This window comes from Mauremys reevesii, linkage group 5 (genome assembly GCF_016161935.1).
Source record: "Mauremys reevesii isolate NIE-2019 linkage group 5, ASM1616193v1, whole genome shotgun sequence".
Classification (NCBI taxonomy): Eukaryota; Metazoa; Chordata; order Testudines; family Geoemydidae; genus Mauremys; species Mauremys reevesii.
In genome coordinates, this window is record NC_052627.1 from 140,573,991 (window position 1) to 140,600,014 (window position 26,024).

Below are 26,024 nucleotides of genomic sequence, written 5' to 3' on the forward strand. Positions count from 1 at the left end.
TGCTGTATCTCACCCCAGAGGTTGCTGCTTTTTAGTGGTGTCTGAAGTGTTCCCTCTGTAGCCTCATGGGCGGTTGGAAAGGGATGTTTAGTCAATATGTGTAAGTGCTTTGAACATGTACAGTTGTATACATGTTTTAAGTATTTTTTTAATGAATCTTTGGTATAATCACAAATTTATACAAAGGTGACTGGGAGGGATTGTAAAATCATTCATACAAAGCTGTTCATTAATTAAATAAAATCCCTTCTATGCACAAGCCCCAGAAAAGAACCTGTCTCTATTATCATTATTAATTATTATTACTGATGGGAAGGAGAAGTGTACATTTGACTTGGAGGTGTGAGAAAAATAGCACTGCCTTATTCAGATATTTGTAGCTTTCCCATCACCATGTCACACAGGCACTGGACTGTACAGGACCAAACTGTATGTGGGACCAGCTACTAACTCATTCGCAACAGGAGCTGGGGGCCATGATTCCGCCCTGGCAAGCCTGACAAAGTATCTGTACTACATTTACAGCTGGGAGTTTTTCCTGCTATTGTACCTGGTGGTGGAATAACTGCCTCAAGTATCTGCTTGTCTGGTGTCCTACTATGCTAATTGCTAATTTTTCCTTTGCAGAATGATGTCACGGCATCGTCATTTGCTAAGTTCCAGTCACTAGGGGGAGCTCTGGCTCTCAAAAAGCATTTGGCTTCAGCCTGTTCAGTCCGTAACCTAAGAGTGCGTGACAAGATTGCTCATAACGTGACTCCGTCTTTTCAATGCAGGTAAATGAACAGCGTGAGTTGAACTCTGGAGAGGGAGGGAGAAGCCAGAGATGGGCCATCTGGCGACATTACTTTGTACAAATAGCCCATCCTCCTGTTGTTTCTTGCATCTCTTTCCTTCTGTGGGTTTGTCTCCCCGCTTGTCTCCTGAGATTCAGTTTTCCCATGCCAGTGCGACAGGACAAGCTGTTACTGGGGAGTGAGGAAAAGGCCTCTGAAGAACAAATCAGAGCTCAATAGTAATCTACACTCCTACTCCCTATTTATGATGTGCTCAGAGCTCCCCTTTCCTCAGTACCACAAAGTACCACCAGGTGTCAGGGAATGGGAGTAGATCTCGGGCAGTATTACCTCTTACCTGAGGGCTGGATTCAGGGCATGGGGCACAGTAGGAGCGAGCCATGTGGGGCTCCTGTCAGAGTGGGGGAAGGGAGGGCCTGGCTGTCTCCCTTCATGGCAAAGCCTGCTAGGAGAGGGGAGGAGTCTGGGGACTTTAAAATACAAACCCCTCACTTGGGCAAGGATGGGGAAGACAGCAGGGAGAAGGAGGTGAGGGGGCATGCCTGAGTGTGGCACTGGGAGGCAGGATCTGTGGGGAGTGCAGGTAGGGGCTTGGACAGCCTCATCTCTCTGGGCTTTAACTACTGCTGGATTGTGGCTGTGCTTGGGATTTCTATTGTTCTGGAAGCTGGGCTATGTGCTACCTGGCATGTCTTGTGGTGCAATGAACACTTTGGTTTTTACAACACCACCCAGTGACAGTGCAGAAGCATCCTGATACTGCTGTGGATGGTGTCATGCTGTGCGGCTGGTTGCATCTTGCATCCCAGGGAGATGATTGTTCCATTCACTTAATCTGTGGGAGGTTTCAGAGTGGTAGCCGTGTTAAGTCTGTATCAGCAAAAACAAGGACTCCTCGTTGTTTAAACAAACTCTGCACCTCTTGCAGAAAGGGCTTGTGCGTTACGTACTTTATGACTCTGAGTTTATACAGTGTTGTAGCTGGAGAGGCTGCCATCTGGTATGGTGTGTTGACATCATCTGTTCTCACTGTGACATCAGCTGCCCCGGGAAGCAGAGCTGGGCTAAGCAGTCTCTCCTGAATATCACATTTCACACATGCTACAAAGAGATTTGGCAAAGATGACTGGAAATATAACAACTAATAACATAATATTGTTTACTGACAGGCAACTACACAGGGAACAATGAAACCGAAGTATGGGACACAAGGACAACACTGTCTAGCTAATGAACGATCCCCGCTCCCTCACAAGGTAGGTAAAATAATTACCCCCATTTTAAACAGAGAAGACATTTTTAGGCATGTGCAGAAATGATTTCCTGAAAATGGATGGATTGCTGAGTCAGCTCAATAACAGGCACAGTGTGCCAGCTGCAGAGCGCAGATTAGAACTCAGGAGCACTTGGCTCCTCAACCCAGGAGCAGACCACTAAGCAGTGTCACCTCTCTAGTCAGTCTCTCTTCATAAGTCATTCACATAGAAGGAGGAAACAAAGAGCGAGACCTTGTCCTGCTTGAGATATTAATAAAATGGTTGTTGGTGACAGGACAGGGGAAGCTCTAGCTAAAAAGAAAGGAAATCCTCTGAACAGCTGTAGGAAAGTGAAGCTGAGGCAGTGTCCTAGCTTCATAATGGGGTCTCAGCCCACTCTTTCCCTTAGGGTCTTCTGTTTGTTGTTTTCCCCCTTCAGCTCTGAAGAGTGATAGCTACTTAATCTCTGTGAAATCCCATCACTAGGGTGACATCTGCTCCCCGTCCAAAGGGATCTTGCTTATCTTTTCTCTTCTGGGGATGCAACTAACCTCACACTATGCAGAGGTGAGGAAACTCTTGGCTTTGGTTCCCTTCTTAGGGCTTGCTGACACTTGAAAAGCTATGGTGGCACAGCTGTGCCACCAAGAGGTGATAGCTAGAATTCTTGCATCTATCTAGCACTGTCTACACTGGGGATTAGTTTGGTTTCGACATAGTTAAGATGACCTAATTTTCTAGTGTAGACCAGGCCTTAGCTCCAACAAGGCAGTGTATTAAGTGTGAGATTCAAAATGAGCAAAGGAGCAAAATCCATTTTTCACAAACAATCAGAATAAGTGCCAGCTCCTGCCTGTAAATACAGCTTTGGAGGACAGTGCCCTCCTAAATGAAAGGGCAAAAATAAACTTCTGAAACATCCATTCTAAAGGAAATGTGCAAGAGAGCGTGCCATATACTTTGTCTCTGGTTTGGACCCGGTCAGATAAGAGCTGTCTTTGCAATGCCCGTGGAGGATAGAAGTGTGCTCCTGCTGCTATGGCAAAAAGATGCTGTGAATTTAAAAAATGGCCCTGTATCACACAGGCATTGACAGGAGGAGGGTACCGGGCCATCTGCTCAGAGATTCCAGTGGCAATGCAGGTGTGACCATATAGTTAATAACTACCTGGGGAAAAGCACCCAGTTCTGCTGCATTTAGGAAGAATACAGATTTCCAATCTTCTAATGATCTCTCACACACACACTCACACTCACCTTCCTGTAACTGTTGATCTTTGAGAGGTGTTGTTCACGTCCATTCCAATTAGGTGTGTACGCACCACATGCATGGCTGTCGGAAACGTCTTCCCTTAGCAGCTCCCTTTGGGTCGGCTTTGGAGCCCTCTGGAGTGGCACCCTCATGACACTCAATATATGACCCTGCCAATCCGACTCCCCTTCGGTTCCTTCTTGCCAGCTGCTCTGACAGAGGGGAAGGAGGGTGGGTTTGGAATGGACATGAACAACACATCTTGAAGAACAACAGTTATAAGAAGGCAAGTAACCATCTTTTCTTCAAGTGATTGTTCACGTCGATTCCAATCAGGTGATTCCCAAGCTCTCCCACGGGGGTGGGTTCGGAGTTAAGGAATAACTGACTGGAGCACTGCTCTACCGAGAGCTGCATCGTCTCTAACATGCTGTGTGATGGCATAGTGGGTGGCAAAGGTATGCACCGAGGACCAGGCAGCTGCTCTGCAGATCTCTTGGATGGGCACCTGGGCCAGGAAAGCGGTGGAAGAGGCCTGAGCCCTTGTCGAGCTGGCTGTTATAGCTGGGGCTGGAACCTTGGCGAGGTCATAGCAGGTACGGATACAGTCTGTAATCCAGGAAGAGATGCGCTGTGAGGAGACCAGAAGTTCCTTCATCCAGTCCCCCACCACTACAAACAGCTGATTTGACTTCCTGAAAGGCTTTGTGTGCTCAATGTAGAACGCTAATGCCCTCCACACATCTAATGAGTGGAACCTCTGCTCCTGTGCATTAGCATTTGGCTTGGGGTAGAAAAATGTCCTGGCTGTGGTGGAATTGGGATATCACCTTGGGGAGAAAAACTGGGTGTGGCCTGAGTTGTACCTTGTCCTTGTGGAAGACTGTGTAGTGGGGGTCAGAGGTTAATGCTTTTAGCTCCAATACCCTCCTGGCCGATGTGATGGCAACCAGAAAGGCTACCTTCCACGAGAGATACAGAAGGGAACATGTAGTGAGCAGCTTGAATGGGGCTCCCATAAGCCTAGCTAGGACCAGACTGAGGTCCCACGTCAGTACCGATGGGCAAGACTGAGGGAATAAGTGTTCCAGGCCCTTAAGGAAAAGGCCTGTCATAGGATTGGTGAAGACTGAATGCCCCCACTCTCCGGAGCAGAATGCTGAGATGGCAGCAAGGTGCACCTTGATAGACGATCCAGCCAGGCCTTGCTGCTTCAGGTGTAGGAGGTAGTCCAGGATGAATGGTATAGATGCCTGGAGTGGAGATACTCAATTGAGATTACACCAGCATGAAAACCATTTCCATTTGGCCAGGTAGGTGGCCCTGCTACCAAGGAGCACCTCCATCACCGATTCCATGCACTGGAGCGCCCTTCATTTAACCATGAAGTTTCCAGGCCATGAGGTGCATCATGAACGCATCTGAGATTGATCCCAGACTGTGTGTTTGGAAGGAGCAAAACGTTGGACACTTCCTGTTGCTCCTGGTGGCAAATAGGTCTACCTGGGGAAACCCCCACCTTTGGAAGATGGAGTGGATGATGTCCATCTGGATAGACCACTTGTGACTGCAGAACGACCTGCTGAAGTGGTCTGCAAGCTCATTGCATGCTCCCAGGAGATAGGACGCTCCAGATGAATGGAGTGGGCTACACAAAACTCCCACAGGTGAAGAGCCTCCTGACAGAGAGGGGCAGGGCGGGCTCCTCCTTGCTTGTTTATGTAAAACATGGCAGTGGTGTTGTCGGTCAGCACCGCCACACAGTGACCTTGCAATATTGTATGGAAGGTCTGGCAGGCTAGTCTTACCGCTCTGAGCTCCTTTATATTGATGTGGAGCAGGATCTCAGACTGCGACCACATGCCCTGAGTCTATAAGTGTCCTAGGTGTGCCCCCCAACCGAGGTCTGACACATCCATTACTAAGGTGATGGATGGTTGAGGGGTGATGAATGGGGGACTCCTTCACAGACCATGCAAGGGTCCAACCAACATCCTAGGGTGCCTAGGACTCGTGACAGTACTGTTACTACCGAGTCTAGACTGTTCCAACCCAGGTGATAAGCTGTAGTGAGCCACGCCTGGAATGGTCTGAGCCTCATCCTGGCATGCCTCACCACATAGGTGCATGCTGCCATGTGTCCCAAGAGGTGGGGATGTCCTTGCGATGGTGGTGGGGTATTGTCTGAGCATCTGGATGACGTGTGACAGTGTTTGGAATCTGGGTTGTGGCAGGATGGCTCTTGCCTGAACTGAGTCCAGTACAGCCCCAATGAATTCTAGTCACTGGGTGAGTGACGGCGTCGATTTGTCTACACTGAGGAGGAGACCCAGGCTCTGGAAGGTCTCTCTGACTAACTGGACGTGGAACTCCACCTGCTCCCTGGAGCACCCTCACAGGAGCCAATCGTCTAAGTAGGAGTACACTTGCATCTGTCTCTTCCAGAGAAAGGCTGCGACGACTGACATACACTTGGTGAAGACCTGGGGGCTGTTGATAACCCGAATGGGAGCACTGTGAACTGATAATGTATGCGGTTGACAATGAACCTCAGGAAGCGTCTGTGGGGCGGCCAGATGGCTATGGGGAAGTATGCATCTTTCATGTCGAGGGCAGCGTACTAGTCCCCAGATGCAGGGAAGGATAATTGTGCTCAGGGAGACCATGCGGAACTTGAACTTTACCATGAACTGATTGAGTCCTCGCAGGTCTAAGATGGTTCTGAGACCCCACTTTGCCTTGGGAATTAGGAAATAGCAGGAATAGAATCCCTTGCCCCTTAGCTTCTGAGGAACCTCCTCCACCGCTCCTGTGGTAAGGAGCGCCTGCACCTCCTGGATAAGGAGTTGCTCGTGAGAGGGGTCCCTGAAGAGGGACAGGGAAGGGGGATGGGAGGGTGGAGAGGAGCAGAATTGGAGAGTATATCCCACTTCTACTGTGCGAAGAGCCCAGCAGTCTGATGTTATATGGGACCATGCATGGTAGAAGTGGGATAGATGGTTCAAAAAATGGGGGGAAGGATCTGTAATCATGGCTGGTACACCGTCCTTGGGTGTCCCTTCAAAACTCTTGCTTGCGTCCCAATGATGGCTTGGTCGGGCTCTGCCCTTGGCCTGAGGGAGGGTTGGAAGGCCAATGCCTGGAATTCCTGCCCCTCTGGCAGTAAGTATCCTGCCTCAGGTGGGGTTGGTATTGCCTCTGCTGTTGCACAGGCTGAGGCTTTCTCTGGGTAGCAGGTGTGTGCATCCCCAGAGATTTCATCATTGCCCTGGAATTCTTAAGGCTGTGAAGCCTTGAATCTGTCTGATCCGAAAACAGCCCCCTCCATCAAAGGGAAGGTCCTGCAGGGTCTGCTGAGCTTCGGGGGAAGCCCGGATGCTTGGAGCCAAGCTGTTCTCCTCATAACCATCCCCGAGGTGATGGTATATGCCGCAGAGTCAGCTGAGTCAAGTGAGGCCTGCAGGGATGTCCTGGCAACTGCCTTCCCCTCCTCAACCAGAGCTGAGAACTCAGCCTTTGACTCAGTGGGCAGTAACTCCATATATTTTGACATGGAGTCCCATGAGTTAAAATAATACCTGCTGAGGATAGCTTGCTGATTAGCTATTCTCAGCTGTAGAGACCCTGCGGCATAAATTTTCCTGCCAAAGAGGTACATCCATTTGGCCTCTTTGGCCTTAGGAGCTGGTGCTTGTTGTCCCTGCTGCTCCTTCTCATTCACTGTAGAGACCACAAGGGAGCAAGGGTGTGGATGGGAGAACAAAAATTCATAACCCTAAGAGGGAACAAAGTATTTTTTTTCCATATCCCTGGCGGTCAGTGGAATGGAGGCTGGAGTCTGCCACAAAGCACTATAATTGTTGCCAATAGTCTTAATTACTGGCAACACCACTCTGGAATGACCCTCTGACGTAAGAATGTCCACCACCGGGTTCTCTGGCTCAATGACTTCCTCCAACTGTAGGCCCATATTACAGGCAATGCGGCAGAGTAGGTCCTGGTGGGCCCTGTGATTGATGGGCAGAGGACCTGAAGTTGACACTCTGGCCACCTCTTCATCAGGTGAAGATGAAGAGCCCAGTGGAGGTACACAGTCATCATGGCCCACCATGTGCCAGGTGGTTCAATGTGGTCTGATGGGACCTTGGATGTGGATGGATCTGGTGCCGGTTCTGATGTGCTCTCTGTAGTATGCGGGGGTGGTCTGGATAGAGCCGCCTCTGTGCTAGGACGGATGGTTCTGTCCACCAGTGACCGTGCCTGGTGATGCCCCGGTGCAACCGATCTAGAAACCCTGGAAGGGGTGCCCTGGGCCTGATGGTAAGCCCAGGGGGTCCAGAAGGGCCATTGTGCAGCAGAATGGAGAGGGGTAACTAGTGGTGTTCCCCAAGGGTCAGTCCTAGGACCAATCCTATTCAATTTATTCATAAATGATCTGGAGAAAGGGGTAAACAGTGAGGTGGCAAAGTTTGCAGATGATACTAAACTACTCAAGATAGTTAAGACCAAAGCAGATTGTGAAGAACTTCAAAAAGATCTCACAAAACTAAGTGATTGGGCAACAAAATGGCAAATGAAATTTCATGTGGATAAATGTAAAGTAATGCACATTGGCAAAAATAACTCCAACTATACATACAATATGATGGGGGCTAATTTAGCTACAACGAGTCAGGAAAAAGATCTTGGAGTCATCGTGGATAGCTCTGAAGATGTCCAGGCAGTGTGCAGAGGCGGTCAAAAAAGCAAACAGGATGTTAGGAATCATTAAAAAGGGGATAGAGAATAAGACTGAGAATATATTATTGTCCTTATATAAATCCATGGTACGCCCACATCTCGAATACTGTGTACAGATGTGGTCTCCTCACCTCCAAAAAGATATTCTAGCACTAGAAAAGGTTCAGAAAAGGGCAACTAAAATGATTAGGGGTTTGGAGAGGGTCCCATACGAGGAAAGATTAAAGAGGCTAGGACTCTTCAGCTTGGAAAAGAGAAGACTAAGGGGGGATATGATAGAGGTATATAAAATCATGAGTGATATTGAGAAAGTGGATAAGGAAAAGTTATTTACTTATTCCCATAATACAAGAACTAGGGGTCACCAAATGAAATTAATAGGCAGCAGGTTTAAAACAAATAAAAGGAAGTTCTTCTTCACGCAGCGCACAGTCAACTTGTGGAACTCCTTACCTGAGGAGGTTGTGAAGGCTAGGACTATAACAATGTTTAAAAGGGAACTGGATGAATTCATGGTGGCTAAGTCCATAAATGGCTATTAGCTAGGATGGGTAAGAATGGTGTCCCTAGCCTCTGTTCATCAGAGGATGGAGATGGATGGCAGGAGAGAGATCGCTTGATCATTGCCTGTTAGGTTCACTCCCTCTGGGGCACCTGGCATTGGCCACTGTCGGTAGATAGATACTGGGCTAGATGGACCTTTGGTCTGACCCGGTACGGCCGTTCTTATGTTCTTATGTTAGGTGGCCATTGAGGTTGCCAGGATGAAGGAGCGTGTCTCCCGCGCTTGTCCAACCTGTGCCTACTATGCTGTGAGTAGTAGGAGCCGTCCTCAGAGTACGAGGGCGACGACCACAGCAGTCCTGAGGATCCCTGCACTGGCGGTCGGTGCCGAGAGGAGGAAGTCAGAGATCGGTGCCGTGACAACCGTGTAGATGAACAGTGCCAGCTTTCCCGTGATTTAGACCGGTGCTGGGGAGCGGCTCCTATGTTCCAGTGCCGTATCACGGTGCCAGGTGATGAAGGGCAATTGTGACTGGTGCTGACTCCCCGGTGCCAGAGATCCCGAGCGATGTGCTCCCTGCGTCTTACTGTCATGTACCGGGACTGATGCCGGGCGTGAAGTAGACCGTGAATGGTGCCGGTCTGGGGAGGAAGATGGCCTCAGCATTGCTGGTTTGCCTCGAAAGTATATGGGGTAGTGGTGGCTTCCAACTCCTCCACCAAGTCGAGCTCCGCTGGAGAGTCACTGGATGCCAGACTCAATGGTGCCGACTGGATCGCCGGAGTCGACAGCATGGGGTCTTGCTGTTTGGAAGTTAAGTCCCTCCTCTGGGGCATCTCCCCGGATGGTCTTGCTCTCTGAGGAAAGCGCCCTCTGTCGGCCACCTTATGGTGCTTAAGGGGCACTGGGGATGTTGACTGGTGCTGGGGTGCTGCACGGTGCTGCAGTGCCGGGTATCTTTGGTACTGAAGGTCTCTAGCACCAGAGTTCTTTCTCGGTACTAGTTCGCGGACCGACGCCAGGGTGCTCCACACTGAGCTTGGGCCCAGGGCTTGGCGGCTGGGTGCTTCAGGACAGAGTGCGACTCCCATTAGTAGTTATTTCAAACAGAAGTCATGTTCCTTCCTAGTCCTAGGCCTGAAAGCCTTGCAGATCTTGCAGTGCTTGGACTGGTGCACCTCCCCTAGACACCTCAAGCACGAGTCGTGAGGGTCACTGATGGGCATAGGTTTCTTGTATAGATCGCAAGTTTTAAATCCTTGGGCCTGAGGCATGCCCTGGAGCCCGAGGTGAGGGGAAAATGATCCACTCACCATCTATACTACTAACAATAACTAAAACAAGAAAATAAATAAAATTTTTAAAGAACTAAGAATGGCTAAGGGAAGACTTGAAGGTAAGCAAGCTAATGCAGTTCCAACACCACCACGGATGGTAAGAAGGAACTGAAAGGGGGTCGGGTTGGCTGGGTCATATATTGAGCGCCATGAGGGCGCCGCTCCAGGGAGCTACTAAGGGAAGAAGTTTCCGACAACTGTGCACGCGGCGCGAGCACACCTAATTGGAATCGACGTGAACAATCACTCGAAGAAGAACTTCTTGAGGGTGGGTGGTGGATATTAAGGGGAGGGCTGCCCATGGTGTTGTGGACGGCATTGAGAGACTGAAGTGAAACCAGTAAGGAAAATAGCGTTTTCCTTACTGACTTTACTTTGTACTCCCACTAATACGTAACTTCTGGTAGCTCCAAATTTCAACCATCTGACAATTACTTCAGTACTATATGAACAGATTGAACCATTTTGTAAGAGGACACCTATCTATGTGCTGCTCTGGCCCCCACTAAGCATAATATATCAGCACAGGAAGTGTTATTTCTAACACTGTCAAACATAAATCATCTATAAAATCATGAAAGGCGTGGAAAAAGTGAATGGTACAATACAAGAACTAGGGGTCACCTGATAAAATTAATAGGCAGCAGGTTTAACACAAACAAAAGGAAGTACTTCTTCACACAATGCATGGTCAGCCTGAGGAACTTGTTGCCATGGGATAGTCTAGATAATACCTAGTCCTGCCATGAGTGCATGGGACTGGAATAGATGACCTCTCGAGGTGCCTTCCAGTCCTATGATTCTATGATGTTGTGAAGGCCAAAAGTATAGCTGGGTTCAAAAAAAGAACTAGATAAATTCATGGAGGAGAGGTTCATCAGTGGCTACTAGCCAGGATGGTCAGAGATACAGTGCCATGCTCAGGGCGACCCTAAACCTCTGACTGCCAGAAGCCAGGAAGGGAAGACGGGTGCATCCCTCCAAGTGCCCTGTTCTGTACACTCTCCTTGAAGGTCTGGTATTGCCCATTGTCAGAAGACAGGGTCCTGGGCTAGATGGACCATTGGTCTGACCCAGTCTGGCCATTCTTATGTTCTTAAAAACCAGCTGAACCAACTTGGGTCACATTTTCTAAAATATTTCCTCGTGAGGATGTCTGATTCTCTGCTACACTAAAGCTCCTTTACACTGTTATAAGGCACATTTTGGGCTGCCGAGGTGGTGTAAATGCACATTCATGTCAAGGCACCTCTATGGTGCTAGAATGTAAAGGAGTCTGGTGTAACTGAGAATTAGACCTGAGACACTTCAGTCCCAATGGAGATGCCTGATGATGGCACCTGAAAATAGGGCATTCTAAATCAATTGCCTTTTTCAGCCTCAACTATGGTATTAGCTGCAGCCAATAATAGAATGCTGGACTCTGTCACTTTGCTGAGTGGTGACTGTGCCCCAGGCCTGCGTGATCTGTGGGCCAGTGAGAGTCAGCGGGCCACGGCTGAGAGGGAGAGAAGATGAAATACTTAGACTTGTCCTGGGGGCAGTGAAGTGACGGAAGTCTCCTGAAGGAAGGAGGAGATGGAGCTGCTCTCTGTCTGTGCCATGATCATGAAGCCAGGTTTTAAAGAGCGTCTCCAAGCTGACAACGTCATTCTCTATGGTCTGAAGGTCAATGTCCATCCCCAGGATCGCACTGTCTGCAGAAGGAGAGAATCATAGAAATTTAGGGCTGGAAGGGACCGTCCACCTGTGCTGAGGCAGGACCAAGTATACCTACACCGCCCCAGACAGATGTTTGTTGAAATTATACTAGGACAGTCCCCAAGACTCTCCCAGTTGGGAAGAGGCCTCAGAAAAGACGGTTACTCACTGTAGTAACTGGTGTTCTAGGAGCAACACATCTCGAATCCATTCCATGTAGGTGTGCGCGCCGTGCGTGCACGGCTCTCTGGAACTTTTTTACCCCAGCAACTCCGGCGGGCCGGCTGGCGCCCCCTGGAGTGGCGCCGCTATGGCGCCTGTTATATACCCTGTTAATATGGAAGGCCGATACCACCTTAGGGAGGAAGGCCGGGTGCGGTCGAAGCTGCACTTTGTCTGCGTGGAAGACGGTATACGGGGGGGCCAACGGTTAAGGCACTGAGTTCGGATACTTGTCTCGCAGATGTTATAGCGACAAGGAAGGCCGTCTTCCACGATAGGTAGAGCAGGGAGCAAGTTGCCAGAGGCTCAAACGGCGGTCCCATAAGCCTGGCCAGAACCAGGTTCAAATCCCAGACCGGGGTAGGGCGCCGTATTGGCGGGTACAACCGGTCCAGGCCCTTGAGGAAGCGAGAGACCATCTGGGTGGAGAAGACGGAGCGGCCTTCTACCGGTGGACGAAACGCAGACACGGCTGCCAGGTGCACCTTTAAGGAGGAGACTGCGAGGCCTTGCTCCTTAAGGGGACCAGAGGTAGTCCAGGATAATAGGAATAGGGACGAGAAAGGGATTAAGGCCTTTCTGGTCGCACCAGATAGCAAAACGCTTCCATTTCGCGAGGTAGGTGGAGCGCGTGGAAGGCTTTCTGCTTTCAGTTAGGACCCGCTGCACCGCCTGCGAACAGTCACGCTCCGCGTGGGTCAACCAGTCAGGTACCAGGCTGTAAGATGTAGGGAGCGGAGGTCCGGGTGGCGAAGCCGGCCGAAGTCTTGCGTGATAAGATCCGGCCACAACAGAAGAGGAATGGGTTCTCTGACGGAGAGCTCGAGCAGCAGGGTGTACCAGTGCTGTCTCGGCCAGGCCGGAGGGACTAGGATGAGGCGGGCCTTGTCCCTCCGAAGCTTGAGTAGCACCCGATGAACGAGCAGGAACGGAGGGAAGGCGTAGAGGAGGTGATCCGTCCAGGAGCAGAGGAACGCGTCCGACAGGGAGCCGCGGGAGCGCCCCTGGTAGGAGCAGAACCGGTGGCACTTCCTGTTCTCCTCGGAGGCAAATAGGTCTAGTTGGGGAAATCCCCACCTCCGGAAGATCGTATGCGCCACGTCTGGGCGAAGGGACCACTCGTGGGTAAGGAACGACCTGCTGAGGCGGTCGGCTAGCGTGTTCTGTACGCCCGGAAGAAAGGACGCTGCCAGGTGAATTGAGTGGGCTACACAAAAGTCCCACAGGCGTAGCGCTTCCGTGCAAAGCAGGGAGGAGCGGGCCTCGCCCTGCTTGTTGACGTAGAACATCGCCGTCGTATTGTCCGTTAGCACTGTGACACAGCACCCGCGGAGGTGGGCCAGAAAAGCTTGGCACGCCAACCGTATCGCTCGGAGCTCCCGGACGTTGATGTGCAGGGAGAGCTCTGGAGGCGACCAGAGGCCCTGGGTGTGAAGGTCGCCAAGGTGTGCACCCCATCCCAGGTCCGAGGCGTCCGTGGTCAAGGTGACGGAGGGGCACGGCGGGCGAAATGGGACTCCTGCACACATGACCTGAGGGGCTAGCCACCAACTGAGTGTATTGAGGGTAGGCCTCGGGATAGTGACGATCATGTCGATGGGGTCGCGATGCGGGCGGTACACGGAGGCCAGCCAAGTCTGGAACGGGCGAAGGTGTAACCTGGCGTACACGGTCACAAATGTGCAAGACGCCATGTGGCCCAGGAGTCGAAGGCAGGACTGCGCCGTCGTCGCGGGAAAGGATTGGAGATCCCGGATACAGGCCACCAGCGCCTGGTGCCGAGTGTGTGGGAGGCAGGCCCTGGCCAATTGAGAATCCAGGACTGCTCCGATGAACTCCACCTTTTGAGATGGAGTTAAAATGGACTTCTCGACGTTCACGAGAAGGCCCAGGTCTCGAAATAGGGCCAAAATATCGGTCACTTGGCCTGCTACCAGCTGTTGTGATGGGCCGCGAATCAACCAGTCGTCGAGGTACGGATAAATGTGTACACGACGACGACGGAGGGTCGCGGCAACAACTGCCATGCATTTGGTGAAGACCCTCGGGGCGGTGGAGAGGCCGAAGGGAAGCACCGCAAACTGGTAGTGCATGTTGTTGACCATGAAGCGGAGATACCGTCGATGCGGAGGATAGATCGAGACATGGAAATATGCGTCCTTCATGTCGAGGGCGGCAAACCAGTCTCCCGGATCCAAGGAGGGAATGATGGTGCCCAGGGTTACCATGCGGAACTTGAGTTTTAGCAGGTACCGGTTGAGCTCCCGGAGGTCTAGGATCGGACGAAGACCTCCCTTCGCCTTGAGGATGAGGAAATATCGGGAATAAAAACCCTTGCCCCGCCGGTCGTGCGGTACCTCCTCTATGGCACCCAAACTCAACAGAGTCTCGACCTCTTGTAAGAGAAATTGCTCGTGAGCGGGGTCCCTGAAGAGGGACAGGGAGGGGGCGAAACAAACTGAAGGCGATACCCGGATTGGACCATACGCAGGACCCAGCTGTCCGACGTTATGCGGGACTATGCCGGGAGGAAGTGGGAGAGGCGGTCGGAAAATAACGGGGAAGGATCCGGTGGAGAGACTGATGAGCCGTCCTTGGGCGTCCCATCAAAATGACTTCTTAGGCCCTTGAGGGGCCTTAGAAGGCACCTGGGACTGGTTGCGCCTGCTGCCTGATGGTCGGCGGCGAGTCAGGTTGTTCCGACGAGTATTATAGGGCCGAGATCTGGCCTGGGTAAACGGCCGGAATGGCTGCCTCCGGAACGACTGCCTCTGGGTCGCTGGCGTGTGCATTCCAAGGGTGCGGATAGCAACCCGACCGTCCTTGAGGGTCTGTATCCGGGAGTCAGTCTTCTTGGAAAACAGACCGAGTGTGTTGAATGGCAAGACTTGGAGGGTGTACTGCACCTCCGGGGACAAGGTGGACGACTGCAGCCAGGAGATGCGCCGCATGGTCACCCCGGAGGCCAGAGTCCGGGCTCCAGAGTCGGCCGAGTCCAGCGCGGCCTGGATGGAGGAGCGCGCGGACCTTTTACCGTCCTCGAGGAGGGCGTTGAACTCCTGGCGGGAGGCTGATGGGACGAGTTCGGCAAATTTAGAGAGAGAGAGCAGCATCTCCTAAGTGTACCGGGCTAGCAGAGCCATCTGATTGGCAATGCGGAGTTGCAGGCCCCCTGCCGAGTAAACCTTGCGGCCCAAGAGGTCCATGCGCCGTGCGTCCTTGGACTTGGGCGCCGCCGCAGGTTGACCGTGCCGCTCCCGGTCGTTTACCGACTGCACGACTAGGGAGTCCGGAGCCGGATGAGTATACAAGTACTCGTATCCCGTGGGGGGGACCGAGTACTTGCGCTCTACGCGCGGGCGGTGGGTGGGATGGACGCCGGCGTTTGCTAGATGGTAGCGGCGTTACGTTGGATCGTGCGTATGAACGGAAGGGCCACTCGCACGGGGGCCTCTGACCCGATCACATTGGTAACCGGGTCGTCGTTTTCCACGACCTCTGCTACTGGGAGGTCTATCGCCTGCGCGATCCGACGGAGCAGGTCCTGATGAGCTCTCAAGTCGATCGGCGGGGGGTCTGCCGTAGACGACCCCGCCACAGCCTCGTCTGGCGACGATGACGAAGAGAGACCTGGGACCACCGGCTCCGGCGGTGGCTCGTCCATCGGTTGAGCAGCCGCGTCAGTGTCCGGCTGCTCCGCAGGGACCGGTAGAGAGGCCCCAGCCGTTGGCGACGGGGGAGGCCTACTGATGGTTGCTTCCGGCACCCGAGGTTCGGAGCCCGGTGGCCGTGGGGGCAAGGGCAGGCCCTGTGCCTCATACTGCACCCACGGAACCCAGAATCCCTACTGCTGTGGACCATAGTTTTGTCCCCGGGGGTCAGCCCTGAGATCCGTGCCGCTGCAGACCTGCGAAGCGACGGAAGGCTGGCGCGACCACTGGGGGGCAGAGGCGCTGAATGAGTGCCCTGTTGAAGGCCCTCGCTTGTCCGCTGGCAGCGCCGTGGGTCGGTGCCGGTCATCGTGGTATCGGGAGCACGACCGGGACCATCGGTCGCATCGGTGCCGGGAAGGTGAACGACTGCGGTTTCGGTGTCGGGAAGGGCTGCGGTCACGGTGCCTGGAGCGGCTGCGGTCTTGGTGCCGAGAGGAGCTACGGTCGCGGTGCCGGGAGGGGCTGCGGTCGCCGCGGTGCCGTGAACGGTCCCGAGAGGCGGACCTCCTTCGGTACCGCCGACTGGGGCTTCGGGATCGGTACCGCGATGCTGAGCGGTACCGTGACTGAGACCGGCGCCGAGATGGTGAACGGTCCCGAGGCGTTGATCGATGTTGGGACCTGGCTTGGCGGGACGGTGACTGGCTGCGGGAACGGGACCGAGACCTGAACTCCCTTTCATGCCAATCGTCGGCGCCGGGGCGCCTCATCAAGGCCGGCTTCCCCGCGGAGGGCACAGCCCGCACCGGCGGTGCCGGGGGCCGGAGGCTCGGCGCCTCTGTCATGGAGATGAGCTCCCTCGCCTGCGAGTACGTCTCGGGCGTAGTTGGGAGACCGAGCTCGACCTCGGACGGTGCCGGGGAGCAGGGGGGCGCCGGGCTCAATGGCTCTTCAGGTGCCGGAGCTGCCGGGCCCGTGTACTGCGCGTGCACTACCACAGCCGGTGCCGGAGGTGTTGGCAGTGGCTGGGTGACCGGTCCCGGGGTCGGAGTCTTCCCAGCCACCGGCGCAGCTTTCTTTCTGCGCGCCGGAGAAGGGGAGCGGTGCCGGGACGCTGGTGCCGGTTTTGGAGGACGGGACGCGTCCGTGCCGGGCCGACTCGGTGCCGCCGGTGCGCTGCGGACCGAGGACGGTTTCGGCGCCGCTGGGGTCGGCGCCGCTGGGCGAAGCGCCCGCTCCATGAGGAGCTGCTTCAACCTGGAGTCCCGCTCCTTCCGAGTCCGCGGCTTAAACGCCGCACAAATGGGGCACTTATCCGGGCGATGGGACTCCCCGAGGCAGCGAAGGCAGGAGTCGTGAGCGTCCCCAACGGGCATCAGCCACTGACAAGCCGAGCACGGCTTGAATCCCGGTGTCTGGGGCATGAGCCCACACCGGGTGAGGAAAAAGGAGGGGCGAACCCCCCACTAATTCCTTAAACACTAACTAACTGTCTAAACTATGAATAAACTCACTAACTATATACACAAATTCGGAGAAAACGCTAGGGGTGTGGAGGACTAAGGGAGCACTCCACAGTTCCAACTGGCTGTCACGGGCGGGAAAAAGGAACTGAGGAGCGGACGGGCCGGCTGGGGTATATAACAGGCGCCATAGCAGCGCCACTCCAGGGGGCACCAGCCGGCCCGCCGGAGTTGCTGGGGTAAAAAAGTTCCGGAGAGCCATGCACGCGCGGCGTGCACACCTACATGGAATGCATAGGAGTAATCACTCGAAGAAGAACCATACGAACCATCTGTGGCCACTCTGAGCAGGTGTGTTGGTGTCTCAATGGCTCATATACTTTCCTTACTCCCAGTTTGTTTGTACTTAAATGGCACCTTCCATCAAAGGTTCTCAATGCTCTCAAGCCATCTGTTCGTTTAGCCTCCTGGTCTTTTGGGGAGGGGACATTCTCCCCATTAGACAGAGGGGCTTGCTGAGGAGTGGGGGCTACGGGGTGTAACTGAGGAGCGAATGTGGCCCACTTATTTTAGTTTACTGGTTCTCTGTACCCCTAGTGATGCGGCTCACCATCAGCTTTAAACCAGGATATCTGAGCACGTCTTGGCCATTTTAGCATCCCCACTGGGGAGCTTCAGGAGACAGCAGCCTTGCACTCCTAGAGTGGGGCTCCACTCACCCCTCTTATCCTCACTAATGAGCAGTGGCTCCTGCTCAGAAGGGTTACTCTGCCCAGCACCTCTTCACACACCCCACTTGCACTCAACCCACTCCTTTTCGCTTGCCACAATGGCTTCAGTACCAGCTTCTCTTTCTTGCAGGGAAGCCCAATAGGTGCAGCAAGAAGAGTCCATGCCTGAACACAAGGAGTGCTCCCCTAGGCCATGCTGCTTATGCACATGTATGCCTCTACACTTCTGGTTACAAGGGCCTTCACTACACCAGCCTAGGATATTTTACATGGCAAAAAAATAGTGTTCAAGGCAAAGGTAAAAACACATGCAGGTGGTAAGTTCATGGAATAGAAGTGGGAGTTTTAAAGTAGACCCTGATTCAGCCTCACAACTCCTAAGGAGAGTAGATATCATTGCCTCGTTTTACAGATGGGGAAACTGAGGCAGAAAGTTGCAAAGGGTCTTATAGAGTCAATGACAGAGCTGAAATTAGAACTTAGGTCTTCCTGACTAATGCTGGTCACAGTCCTCCTATACTGCCTATCAATGGTAGTTTCAAGCCAGGCAGCATTTGTCCCATAACTGCTTGGTTGAAATCACCGTTAGCCAGTTAGCATGCAGTCTCAATCCTGCCCACTTTATAAGAAGGGATAATCTGATACTTGGATTCACTGGAGAAATGTGCAGAATTCTGAACTCCGAGAGACAGTTCTTCAACTTTGCCTCAAACTAAATGGTCAGACTAAATACTGTACACATTCCACTCATCTACATGGAACTGCAGCAGCATGTATGGCAGAGCCTGAGATATACTTGCTTCCAGCGCGGAGCACTATCCAGGAAGCTACTTGACTCAACTCCAGCAAAGTCAGACACCAGGGATTTCTCTGGTGGCACAACACAAGGCTGCTCTCACTGCCCTGGCTCACCATGGCAGGGTGGATAAAAATCAATGATTTAAAAAAAAATAAAAAAATAGAAAATTGGATTTTTTGGATAAAATGCTTTTTGAGTACAAAACCTATCTAAAGATAGTTTTAATTAAGATACATTATAGCTCAAAGATATCTCATCATGGAATAGGGATTATAAATTCTAATTCTATAGTATGAGACAATATATTCATGTAATGTTTAAGAAAGTTTTGTAAATGAGTTCCAATAGTTCATGGATTAGGGACCCAATTTTATGGAGTTCCAGGGGCTTCTGTATAGATTATTTAGGTTAATCTTTCTATCTACCCAATGGGACTCAGTGCTCAGTCTAGAAGACACTATCAGAGATGCTTAGTTTTTGCACTTCTTAAACTGTGGATTTCTCTCTCCAGAGATAACATGCTTGTTAACAGCAAAAATGTTTTTAAATAAATAAATAAATAAATATAGATAGAGGTGAGAAGTAACAGACCTCAACCCTATTGTCCCTCTGCCAATTGGTGTACACAGAGTCAATCCCTTACCTCTCTCTAAAAGTGCAAAGTTTCAAAAAGTTCAATGAATAGAAGATTAGTGGGGGCGGAATAGATCTGGACAAGGAGAAGTAGTCTGGAGATAAATGTGAGACGAGAGAGACAGGCAGTAGAAACAAAAGTGAAACTGTTGGTATGGCAACTTCCACCTTTTCATGTTCTCTGTATTGTGACAAAGTTCCTCCTCTACCTTGGTGGCAGTGATGAGCTGCCAAAATATTAACAACAGGTTCCCTCCTCCTCACCCCACGAGGGGATCGTGCCTCATCCAACCCCCCATGTTCCTTGATGCCCCATCCACTCCCCTTCCCTGTCCCCTGCCTGTCCCCTGCCGCCCCATCCAACCCCTCCTCTCATTCCTGATGGCCCCCCGGGATCCCTGCCCCATCCAACCACCCCTTCTCTCTGTCCCTGACTGCCCCCCACCCGCCCTATCCAACCCCTGCTCCTTCCTGACTGCCCCCCGGGACCCCATTCAATTCCCCTGCTCTCTGACCACCCCATCCACCCCCCCACCGAACTCCCCTGCACTCTTCCAACACCTGCTCCCGTACCACACTGCCTGGAGCCGCTGGACTGGGACCGGCGCCACGGGGCCGAAGCCGGGCTGGGCCGGGTCCACTCGGCCGGGACTGGTGCCGCGGGGCCCGACTCCCTGGGCCGGAGCCACTCGGCCGGGACCGGCGCCGTGGGGCCCGGGCCGGGCTGGAGCTGCGGGGTGCTTGGCCGGAGGTAGCCGCTCAGCCAAAGCCGGACTGGGTTGTGCCATTCCTCCCTGGAGCCCTCCTCGCACCCCCCCACCCCAGCTTACCTGCCTGCTGCTTGTTTCAGGCTTCCCGTGAACATCTGATTCGCGGGAAGCGGGGGAGGAGAAGGAGGGCGGAGCATTCATGGGAGGAGGGGGATGTGACTGAAGCCGGGGGCTGGGTGGACAGCTGCCTGAGCTTTTGTTAAATTTAAAAGTTCTTTTAGAACCGGTTGTCCTGGAACAATGGGTTCTATAAGGGCTTCTAAATTTAACAACCGGTTCCTGCAAACTGGTGGGAACCGGCTCCAGCTCACCACTGCTTGGTGGGTCCTGCGCTTATTGGCAGATTTGCTTGCTTCAAAGATTCACCCTGTGGGTCGGGAAACAGCCCAGAGACTTTCCCCTCTGGTAGAAGTCACAGTCCAGGTCAATTCCTCCTGTGCTTCATCAGGAGTTGGGAGGTTTGGGGGGAACCTGGGCCCGCCCTCTACTCCGGGTTCCAGCCCAGGGCTCTGTGAACTGCAGCTGTCTAGAGTGCCTCCTGGTACAGTTGCGCGACAGCTACAACTCCCTGGGCTACTTCCCCATGGCCTCCTCCCAACACCTTCTTTGTCCTCACCACCGGACCTTCCTCCGGATGTCTGATAACGCTTGTACTTCTCAGTCCTCCAGCAGGATGCCTACTCACTCTCAGCTTCTTGCACACCTCTTGCTCCCAGTTCCTCGCACACACTTCCTCTCCTCTGGCTCCCTGGCTCTCTTTGGCCTGACTGGAGTGAGCCCTTTTATAGCGTCAGAGGGGCCTTAATCAGAGTCAGGTGCTTAACAGCCTCACCTGACTCTTAGCAGGTTAATTGGAGTCAGGTGTTCCCATTAGCCTGGAGCAGCCCCTGATCTGGTCACTCAGGGAACAGAAAACTGCTTATCCAGTGGCCAGTAGATCTCCCTTCTACTACTCTGCTGTTCCTCCCTTGACGCCTTCGAGGAGCAGTGGGCGTTGTCTGGGGTTCTCTGCTCGGTGTCCCCATCAGGTTCCCTTCGTTTAGCCCTATGACCTCACTCCCGATCCTGTTTTTTTCATTTGTTGTCCCACGTAATTAGTTGGTATCACAGACCTGTGGATCCTCCCCTTAGGCTGGGGGGGAGGTCTTTAGCAGTGGTCGGGCTTTGCCCACCCACTTCCTGGATACCAACAGGACTACTCTGCTGTTCCCAACTGGCCTGGGTCTGTCACAGTATGTATATATATCTTTTTACTATATGTTTCATTCTATGCCTCTGATGAAGTGGGCTGTAGCCCACAAAAGCTTATGCTCAAATAAATGTGTTAGTCTCTAAGGTGCCAAAAGTACTCCTGTTCTTTTTGGGCAGCATATTCCAGAAGTCTTGAGGTCTTTGAGTGTAGCCTTCATTGATTTGAGATCTACCATACCATTCTTTTACTAGAAGGGAGAACCTATAATGGCAGCAGGCCATAAAAGAGACCCAGTTTGGGAACATTTTAATGACGTTCCTCTACCTGTGGGTAAGACAGGCATAGGGGGCAGGTCTCTGCTCTGAAGAGCTCACAATTAAGGGGTGGAATTGAAGGATAAGTGAGCAGTGTCACAAGCATGCCCAACAGGCCAGCTGCTCCTTTAGGAAACCTGGATATCAGGTGTCCTGAGCCTCTGTTTGCCAGAAGCTGGGAATGAGTGACAGGGGATGGATCACTTGATGATTACCTGTTTTGTTCATTCCCTCTGGGGCACCTGGCACTGGCCGCTGTTGGAGGACAGGATTCTGGGCTAGATGGACCATTGGTCTGACCCAATATGGCCATTTTTATGTTGAAGGGTAGAGAGCTGATGATGCTCCTCTCATAGCCCTGCCTGAGATGGTGGGAAATACATCGTTCCCTCCACAAAGAGACTCCAGGCACCTGGCCCCAGCAAGTGCTTCATTTTGCCTCGGAAGGATACTGAGCATGTAATCTTGGTGAACACACATGAGCTGTGACTTGAGGAGTAGAGCACTGTTGACTGTGTGAGTTCCTTTCTGAGGAGTACCCTGCACACGGTGCTGCAGGAATGACAGCTCCTCCCCAAGAAGCATAGCACTGGTGAATACCGCAGCTTCTCTCCAAGGAATGCTGAGCACACAGGTTAATGGCAAGCACGTGGACTCCTCCTTGATGGAAATTAGTGCCAGAGTGTGTGTGAACTCCTTCCTGAGGTGTGCCAAGGAGGAAAGGGCCAGGGAAGGAACTGGGCTCCTTGCTGGAGAGTACCCTGTATGCACAGCATTGCTGGGTGAGTCAGCTTCTTGCCCACAATGCTGCCAGTCGTATTCTCTCCTCTCTGAATAATTCAGAGCTGGTGAATGCACCATTTTATGCTGGAGGAATGATTAATGTTTGGAGCATTGGCTAACATATCATGTGCTCTGAAATATAGACTGGAGACAACCTTAGCTCTTCAGCAGACAAAGCACTGGGGAATGCACGAGCTTCTCTCTGATAAAAGGCATGTGCGCACATTGCTAAGCTACTCCTCTTAGAGTGACGCTGCATGTGTGCAATTGGGGAATGTTGTCACTCCTCTCTCAATAAACGTGAATTGCCTTTCTCTTCTCCACTAGCAATGTGGCTGCCTATGTACTGTAATCGTGTTGGCAAAACATATGGCCTTAGTAAAAGGAAACTCAACATTGTCTCTTACTAGAAAGAAATGGGCCAGCTGGCCATACGTCAGTGTGGCAACTGTAGTGAAATGCTGCTAATTACATTCTTGAAGAGCAATTACCTGCACAGAGCCATTTCCTGTTCATCTATCTGTAAAGCATAAATTTATATTGCGTTTCCCTGACTCACACAGAGAGAGATGATGGTTCTCCACACTCATGAAGAATTTATTAGCTCTCTAGCTTCTACATTGGCTGTTTCTATGAAAAATGCACAGATAGATGAAGCACCTTTCTGGGACATAACTATTTACTCCACGCCCATTAGCAAATGGTTTGGTAATGCTCAGTAAAGGTTCCACAAGAGTTACATTAAGGTCCCAGGACAGGGAAAACTCCTGAATGGAGGGGATGGGCACGAACCAGTCCTTCTAGGGTACGTCTACATTGCAGCTGAGAGGTGAAATTCCCAGTGCAAGTAGACAGACTCCTGCTAGTCTCACTCAAGCTAGCACCCTGAAAATAGCAGCATGGACATTAAAGCATGGGCAGAGTCTCGGGCTACCCGCCCGAGTCAAAGCCTGGCCAACCTTCTGGGTCCAGGCTCAGATGGCTAGCCTAGGGTGACCAGATGTCCCGATTTTGTAGGGATGGTCCTGATATTTGGGGCTTTTTTTTATATGGGCTCCTATTGCCCCCCGCCCCTTGTCCCGATTTTTCACACTTGCTATCTGGTCACCCTAGGCTAGCCTGAACTGCTGCCTGTGCTGTTTTTTGCGCACTAGTGAGAAGTTGTCTACCCATGCTGGGAATGACATCTCCCCACTGCAATGTAGACATAACCTTAGAAATTCTGAAACAGTGGAATGAGAGAACACTGTATGAGTTTGAATCGGATGCTGATATGGCAACTAAATGGACCCTGAGAGAGCCAATGGGGAGGCCTTGAAAGTTGAGCTGGAGGAGGTAATCCAGAATCTTGAAAACAGAATCTTGTAATGGGCTGAAACCTTGGTTTGAAGCTCAGATGGAAAAATCAGAGGTTATGTAGTGAATGAAGCTGATGTCCTTGTGTCATTTGTTGCAGAAGTTGGAATATGCGTAGAGAATGAGGCAAGGGATGGTAAGAGACATGATAGTCTCAGGATTAAGGCAACTGAATGCCATCCTGGAAAACTGGATTCTATCCCTGCCTCTGCCCCAGAGTTCCTATGTAATGTTGGGCAAGTCACTTAAGCCAGAACGCTCAGATGGCCACTGTTTTCTCATTTTCTGGCTCCCCAGTGTGAGATACAAGGGGCCAGGTTTTTGGAAGGGCTGAGCACTCACAACTGCAATGGAATTCAATTTGAGCTATGTTTTGAACATATGAAGTGTAATTAAATGCAAAATACAATGAACAATCAGGGCTTGGGTCTCAGTTTGGCACCCAGAATTAGCAGACTCCTTTGATAATTTTGACTTTAAATGTGTGGCTCAGTTCCCCAGCTGTTAAATGGGGATAATACCACCACCTAAGACTGATACGGCACCCCACCCAATCCCAGCCAGCTGGGAAAAGGGGAAGGAGAAGATGACGACGACCTAATCTCACAGAGGTATTGTGAAGCTAAATTCTTGAATATTTGTGAAGCACATGGGCCTGGATGCACAAACAGAGTTAGATGTTGACACAGACCATCACGGTGCTTAGTTTTTAGGCACCTAGAAAAATACTGTGATTCACAAAGCTTGAGTTTGGTGCTGAGGCTCCTATCTAACACATGGGGAGAGAGAGAGAGAGAGGCAACGTAGAGTGCAGTTCACAGAAGCCAGTAGGCTAGGCAGGGAGCCGCCTAAGCTACGGGGTGGGAGATGGTGACCAGAGAGGGGGGTGTTAAGCACTACTCCACTCGTGGAGACAGGTGGCTCCCTGCAGCCTTGACTTAAGTGCCTATCTATGCTAGGAATTCTCAGGTGTGAGCCCTCTCCTGCATTAGGTGCCTATGGCACCTGAGGTGGAGAAGGGATTTGAACAGGGATTAGTCACATTTCAGGGGAGTGCTCAAACCATGGGGCTATGGGATAGTCTGATGTGAGGACTCCCTCAGTCTCTCCTGTTGAAGCTGTTGCACTGATTTAATCCTGAGGTCAAGTGTACCAAATGGCACCAGCACAACCAGACAAGGTAGATGACCCAGCTCTGCCCAGCCTGAGACATAGGTGCCGACTCCATGGATGCTCTGGGGCTGGAACACCCACCAGTAGCCTCACCGATCAGATCCTCTCCACTCCCGCCCCCCGCCCATTGCGGATCAGCTGTTCAGCGGCGGGCAGGAGGTGCTGGGGGAGAGGGTGGAGCAAGGGCAGGAAGAGGTGGGCTGTGGTATAGTGGGGGTAGGAAGAGGCATTCGCTGGGCATGCTTTATTGAAACTAACCTGAAAGTGAGGCTTCACTGGGGAGGAAGAGTCCTCAAACATTTAAAGGGACAGGATGTCACACCAAAGTCTCTATTCCAAACCCCAAACCTTGTTCAACACTCTTTAATGTTGGAGAGTGACAGGGTCATATTAAAACCTTTGACTCTTTGGGCCCTTTATTCCAGCTACATTAATACAACAGGGCTCAGGCATACACTTTTATCAAGAACGTTAATCCACTCCTTTGTTCAGCAGTCCCAGTTTCTCCTATAAAGAGCCACCTGCTAACATTGCTCCCTCGCTGACTGAACTCTGTATTCTTCAGCCACGCAGAAGCTTCCCCTCTGCACAGGTAGTAGACACTTCCAGTGAACACATCAGTTTTGGAACTGTATGGCTCAAGCCCTTCCAAAATTCATTTATTTCAACTCAGTTTATGATTCTTCCAACTCCTGGCTATATTAAATATTTCAGTGTTATGATACCCCGAATTGTGGGACCTTTATCCTCTTCTTCTTTATTCTTCATTCCCAGCTCTACTGGTAATGGTTAGTAGGGGGAGCTGGGGTTCTTATCTGCTCAGGGTGTATTACCATCACGATGAGCATTCTCCCTAAGGCCTCCTTTTAAAAAAGAGCGCAGAACCCTGAATAGCTACCCCATTGAAATGGAAGATCACTTTAGAACAGACAACTTTTGAGAACTCTGGGAGAAGAGGGGATGGTAAACAGTGAGCTTGGCTTTCTAAGTGCTTGGTTGTATAATTTAGCAGCTCTGGAATGAGCAGTACGTGATTTGGTCAACACTGGCATAGTGAGGTGGGGTTGAATGAGTGCAGTCAAGGGCACAGATTGTTGCCTGTGGCAAAATGTGTTCAGCATATGCTGTGCTGCAGCCCAGGTTTGTGAGAGCAGGCAGAGTACAAACCTTTGCTATTGACAAATGCTGCTCACATAAATCCAGTAATTTCCTCAGGCCTCAGGAAGGCGAATTTAACTGAAACATCAGCTGCTAACTGGAGATATGAAGGAGTTTGTCAGACCAAATACCTAAATGAGAGAGTGCAATTAATTTGGCCTTCCGTTTCATAAGCTTTTGTCACCAAGT

General features: G+C 51.7%; 2 protein-coding genes across 7 annotated transcripts in view; one reads left to right on the forward strand and one right to left on the reverse strand.

Annotated features, from left to right (window-relative positions):
- The window catches only part of LOC120405918 (meiosis 1 associated protein), a 78,287-nt gene that overhangs the window by 20,190 nt on the left and 32,073 nt on the right, over positions 1–26,024 (reverse strand). For all 5 annotated transcript variants that reach the window (XM_039539853.1, XM_039539857.1, XM_039539856.1 and 2 more), the window contains 2 exons: positions 11,411–11,584; positions 1,748–1,898 (listed from right to left, as the gene is read on the reverse strand). In XM_039539853.1, coding sequence (XP_039395787.1) covers positions 1,748–1,898; positions 11,411–11,584 — 325 coding nt within the window. The remainder of the gene's footprint in view (positions 1–1,747; positions 1,899–11,410; positions 11,585–26,024) is intronic.
- Positions 645–26,024, forward strand: part of SEMA4F (ssemaphorin 4F) — a 292,420-nt gene continuing 267,040 nt past the window's right edge. Inside the window, exons 1-2 of one of the 2 annotated variants that reach the window (XM_039539850.1) lie at positions 645–776; positions 1,967–2,053. The gene's annotated coding sequence lies outside the window, so the exon portion shown is untranslated. Of the gene's footprint in view, positions 777–1,851; positions 2,054–26,024 lie in introns of those variants that run through there. The other variant, XM_039539849.1, reaches the window with a different exon arrangement.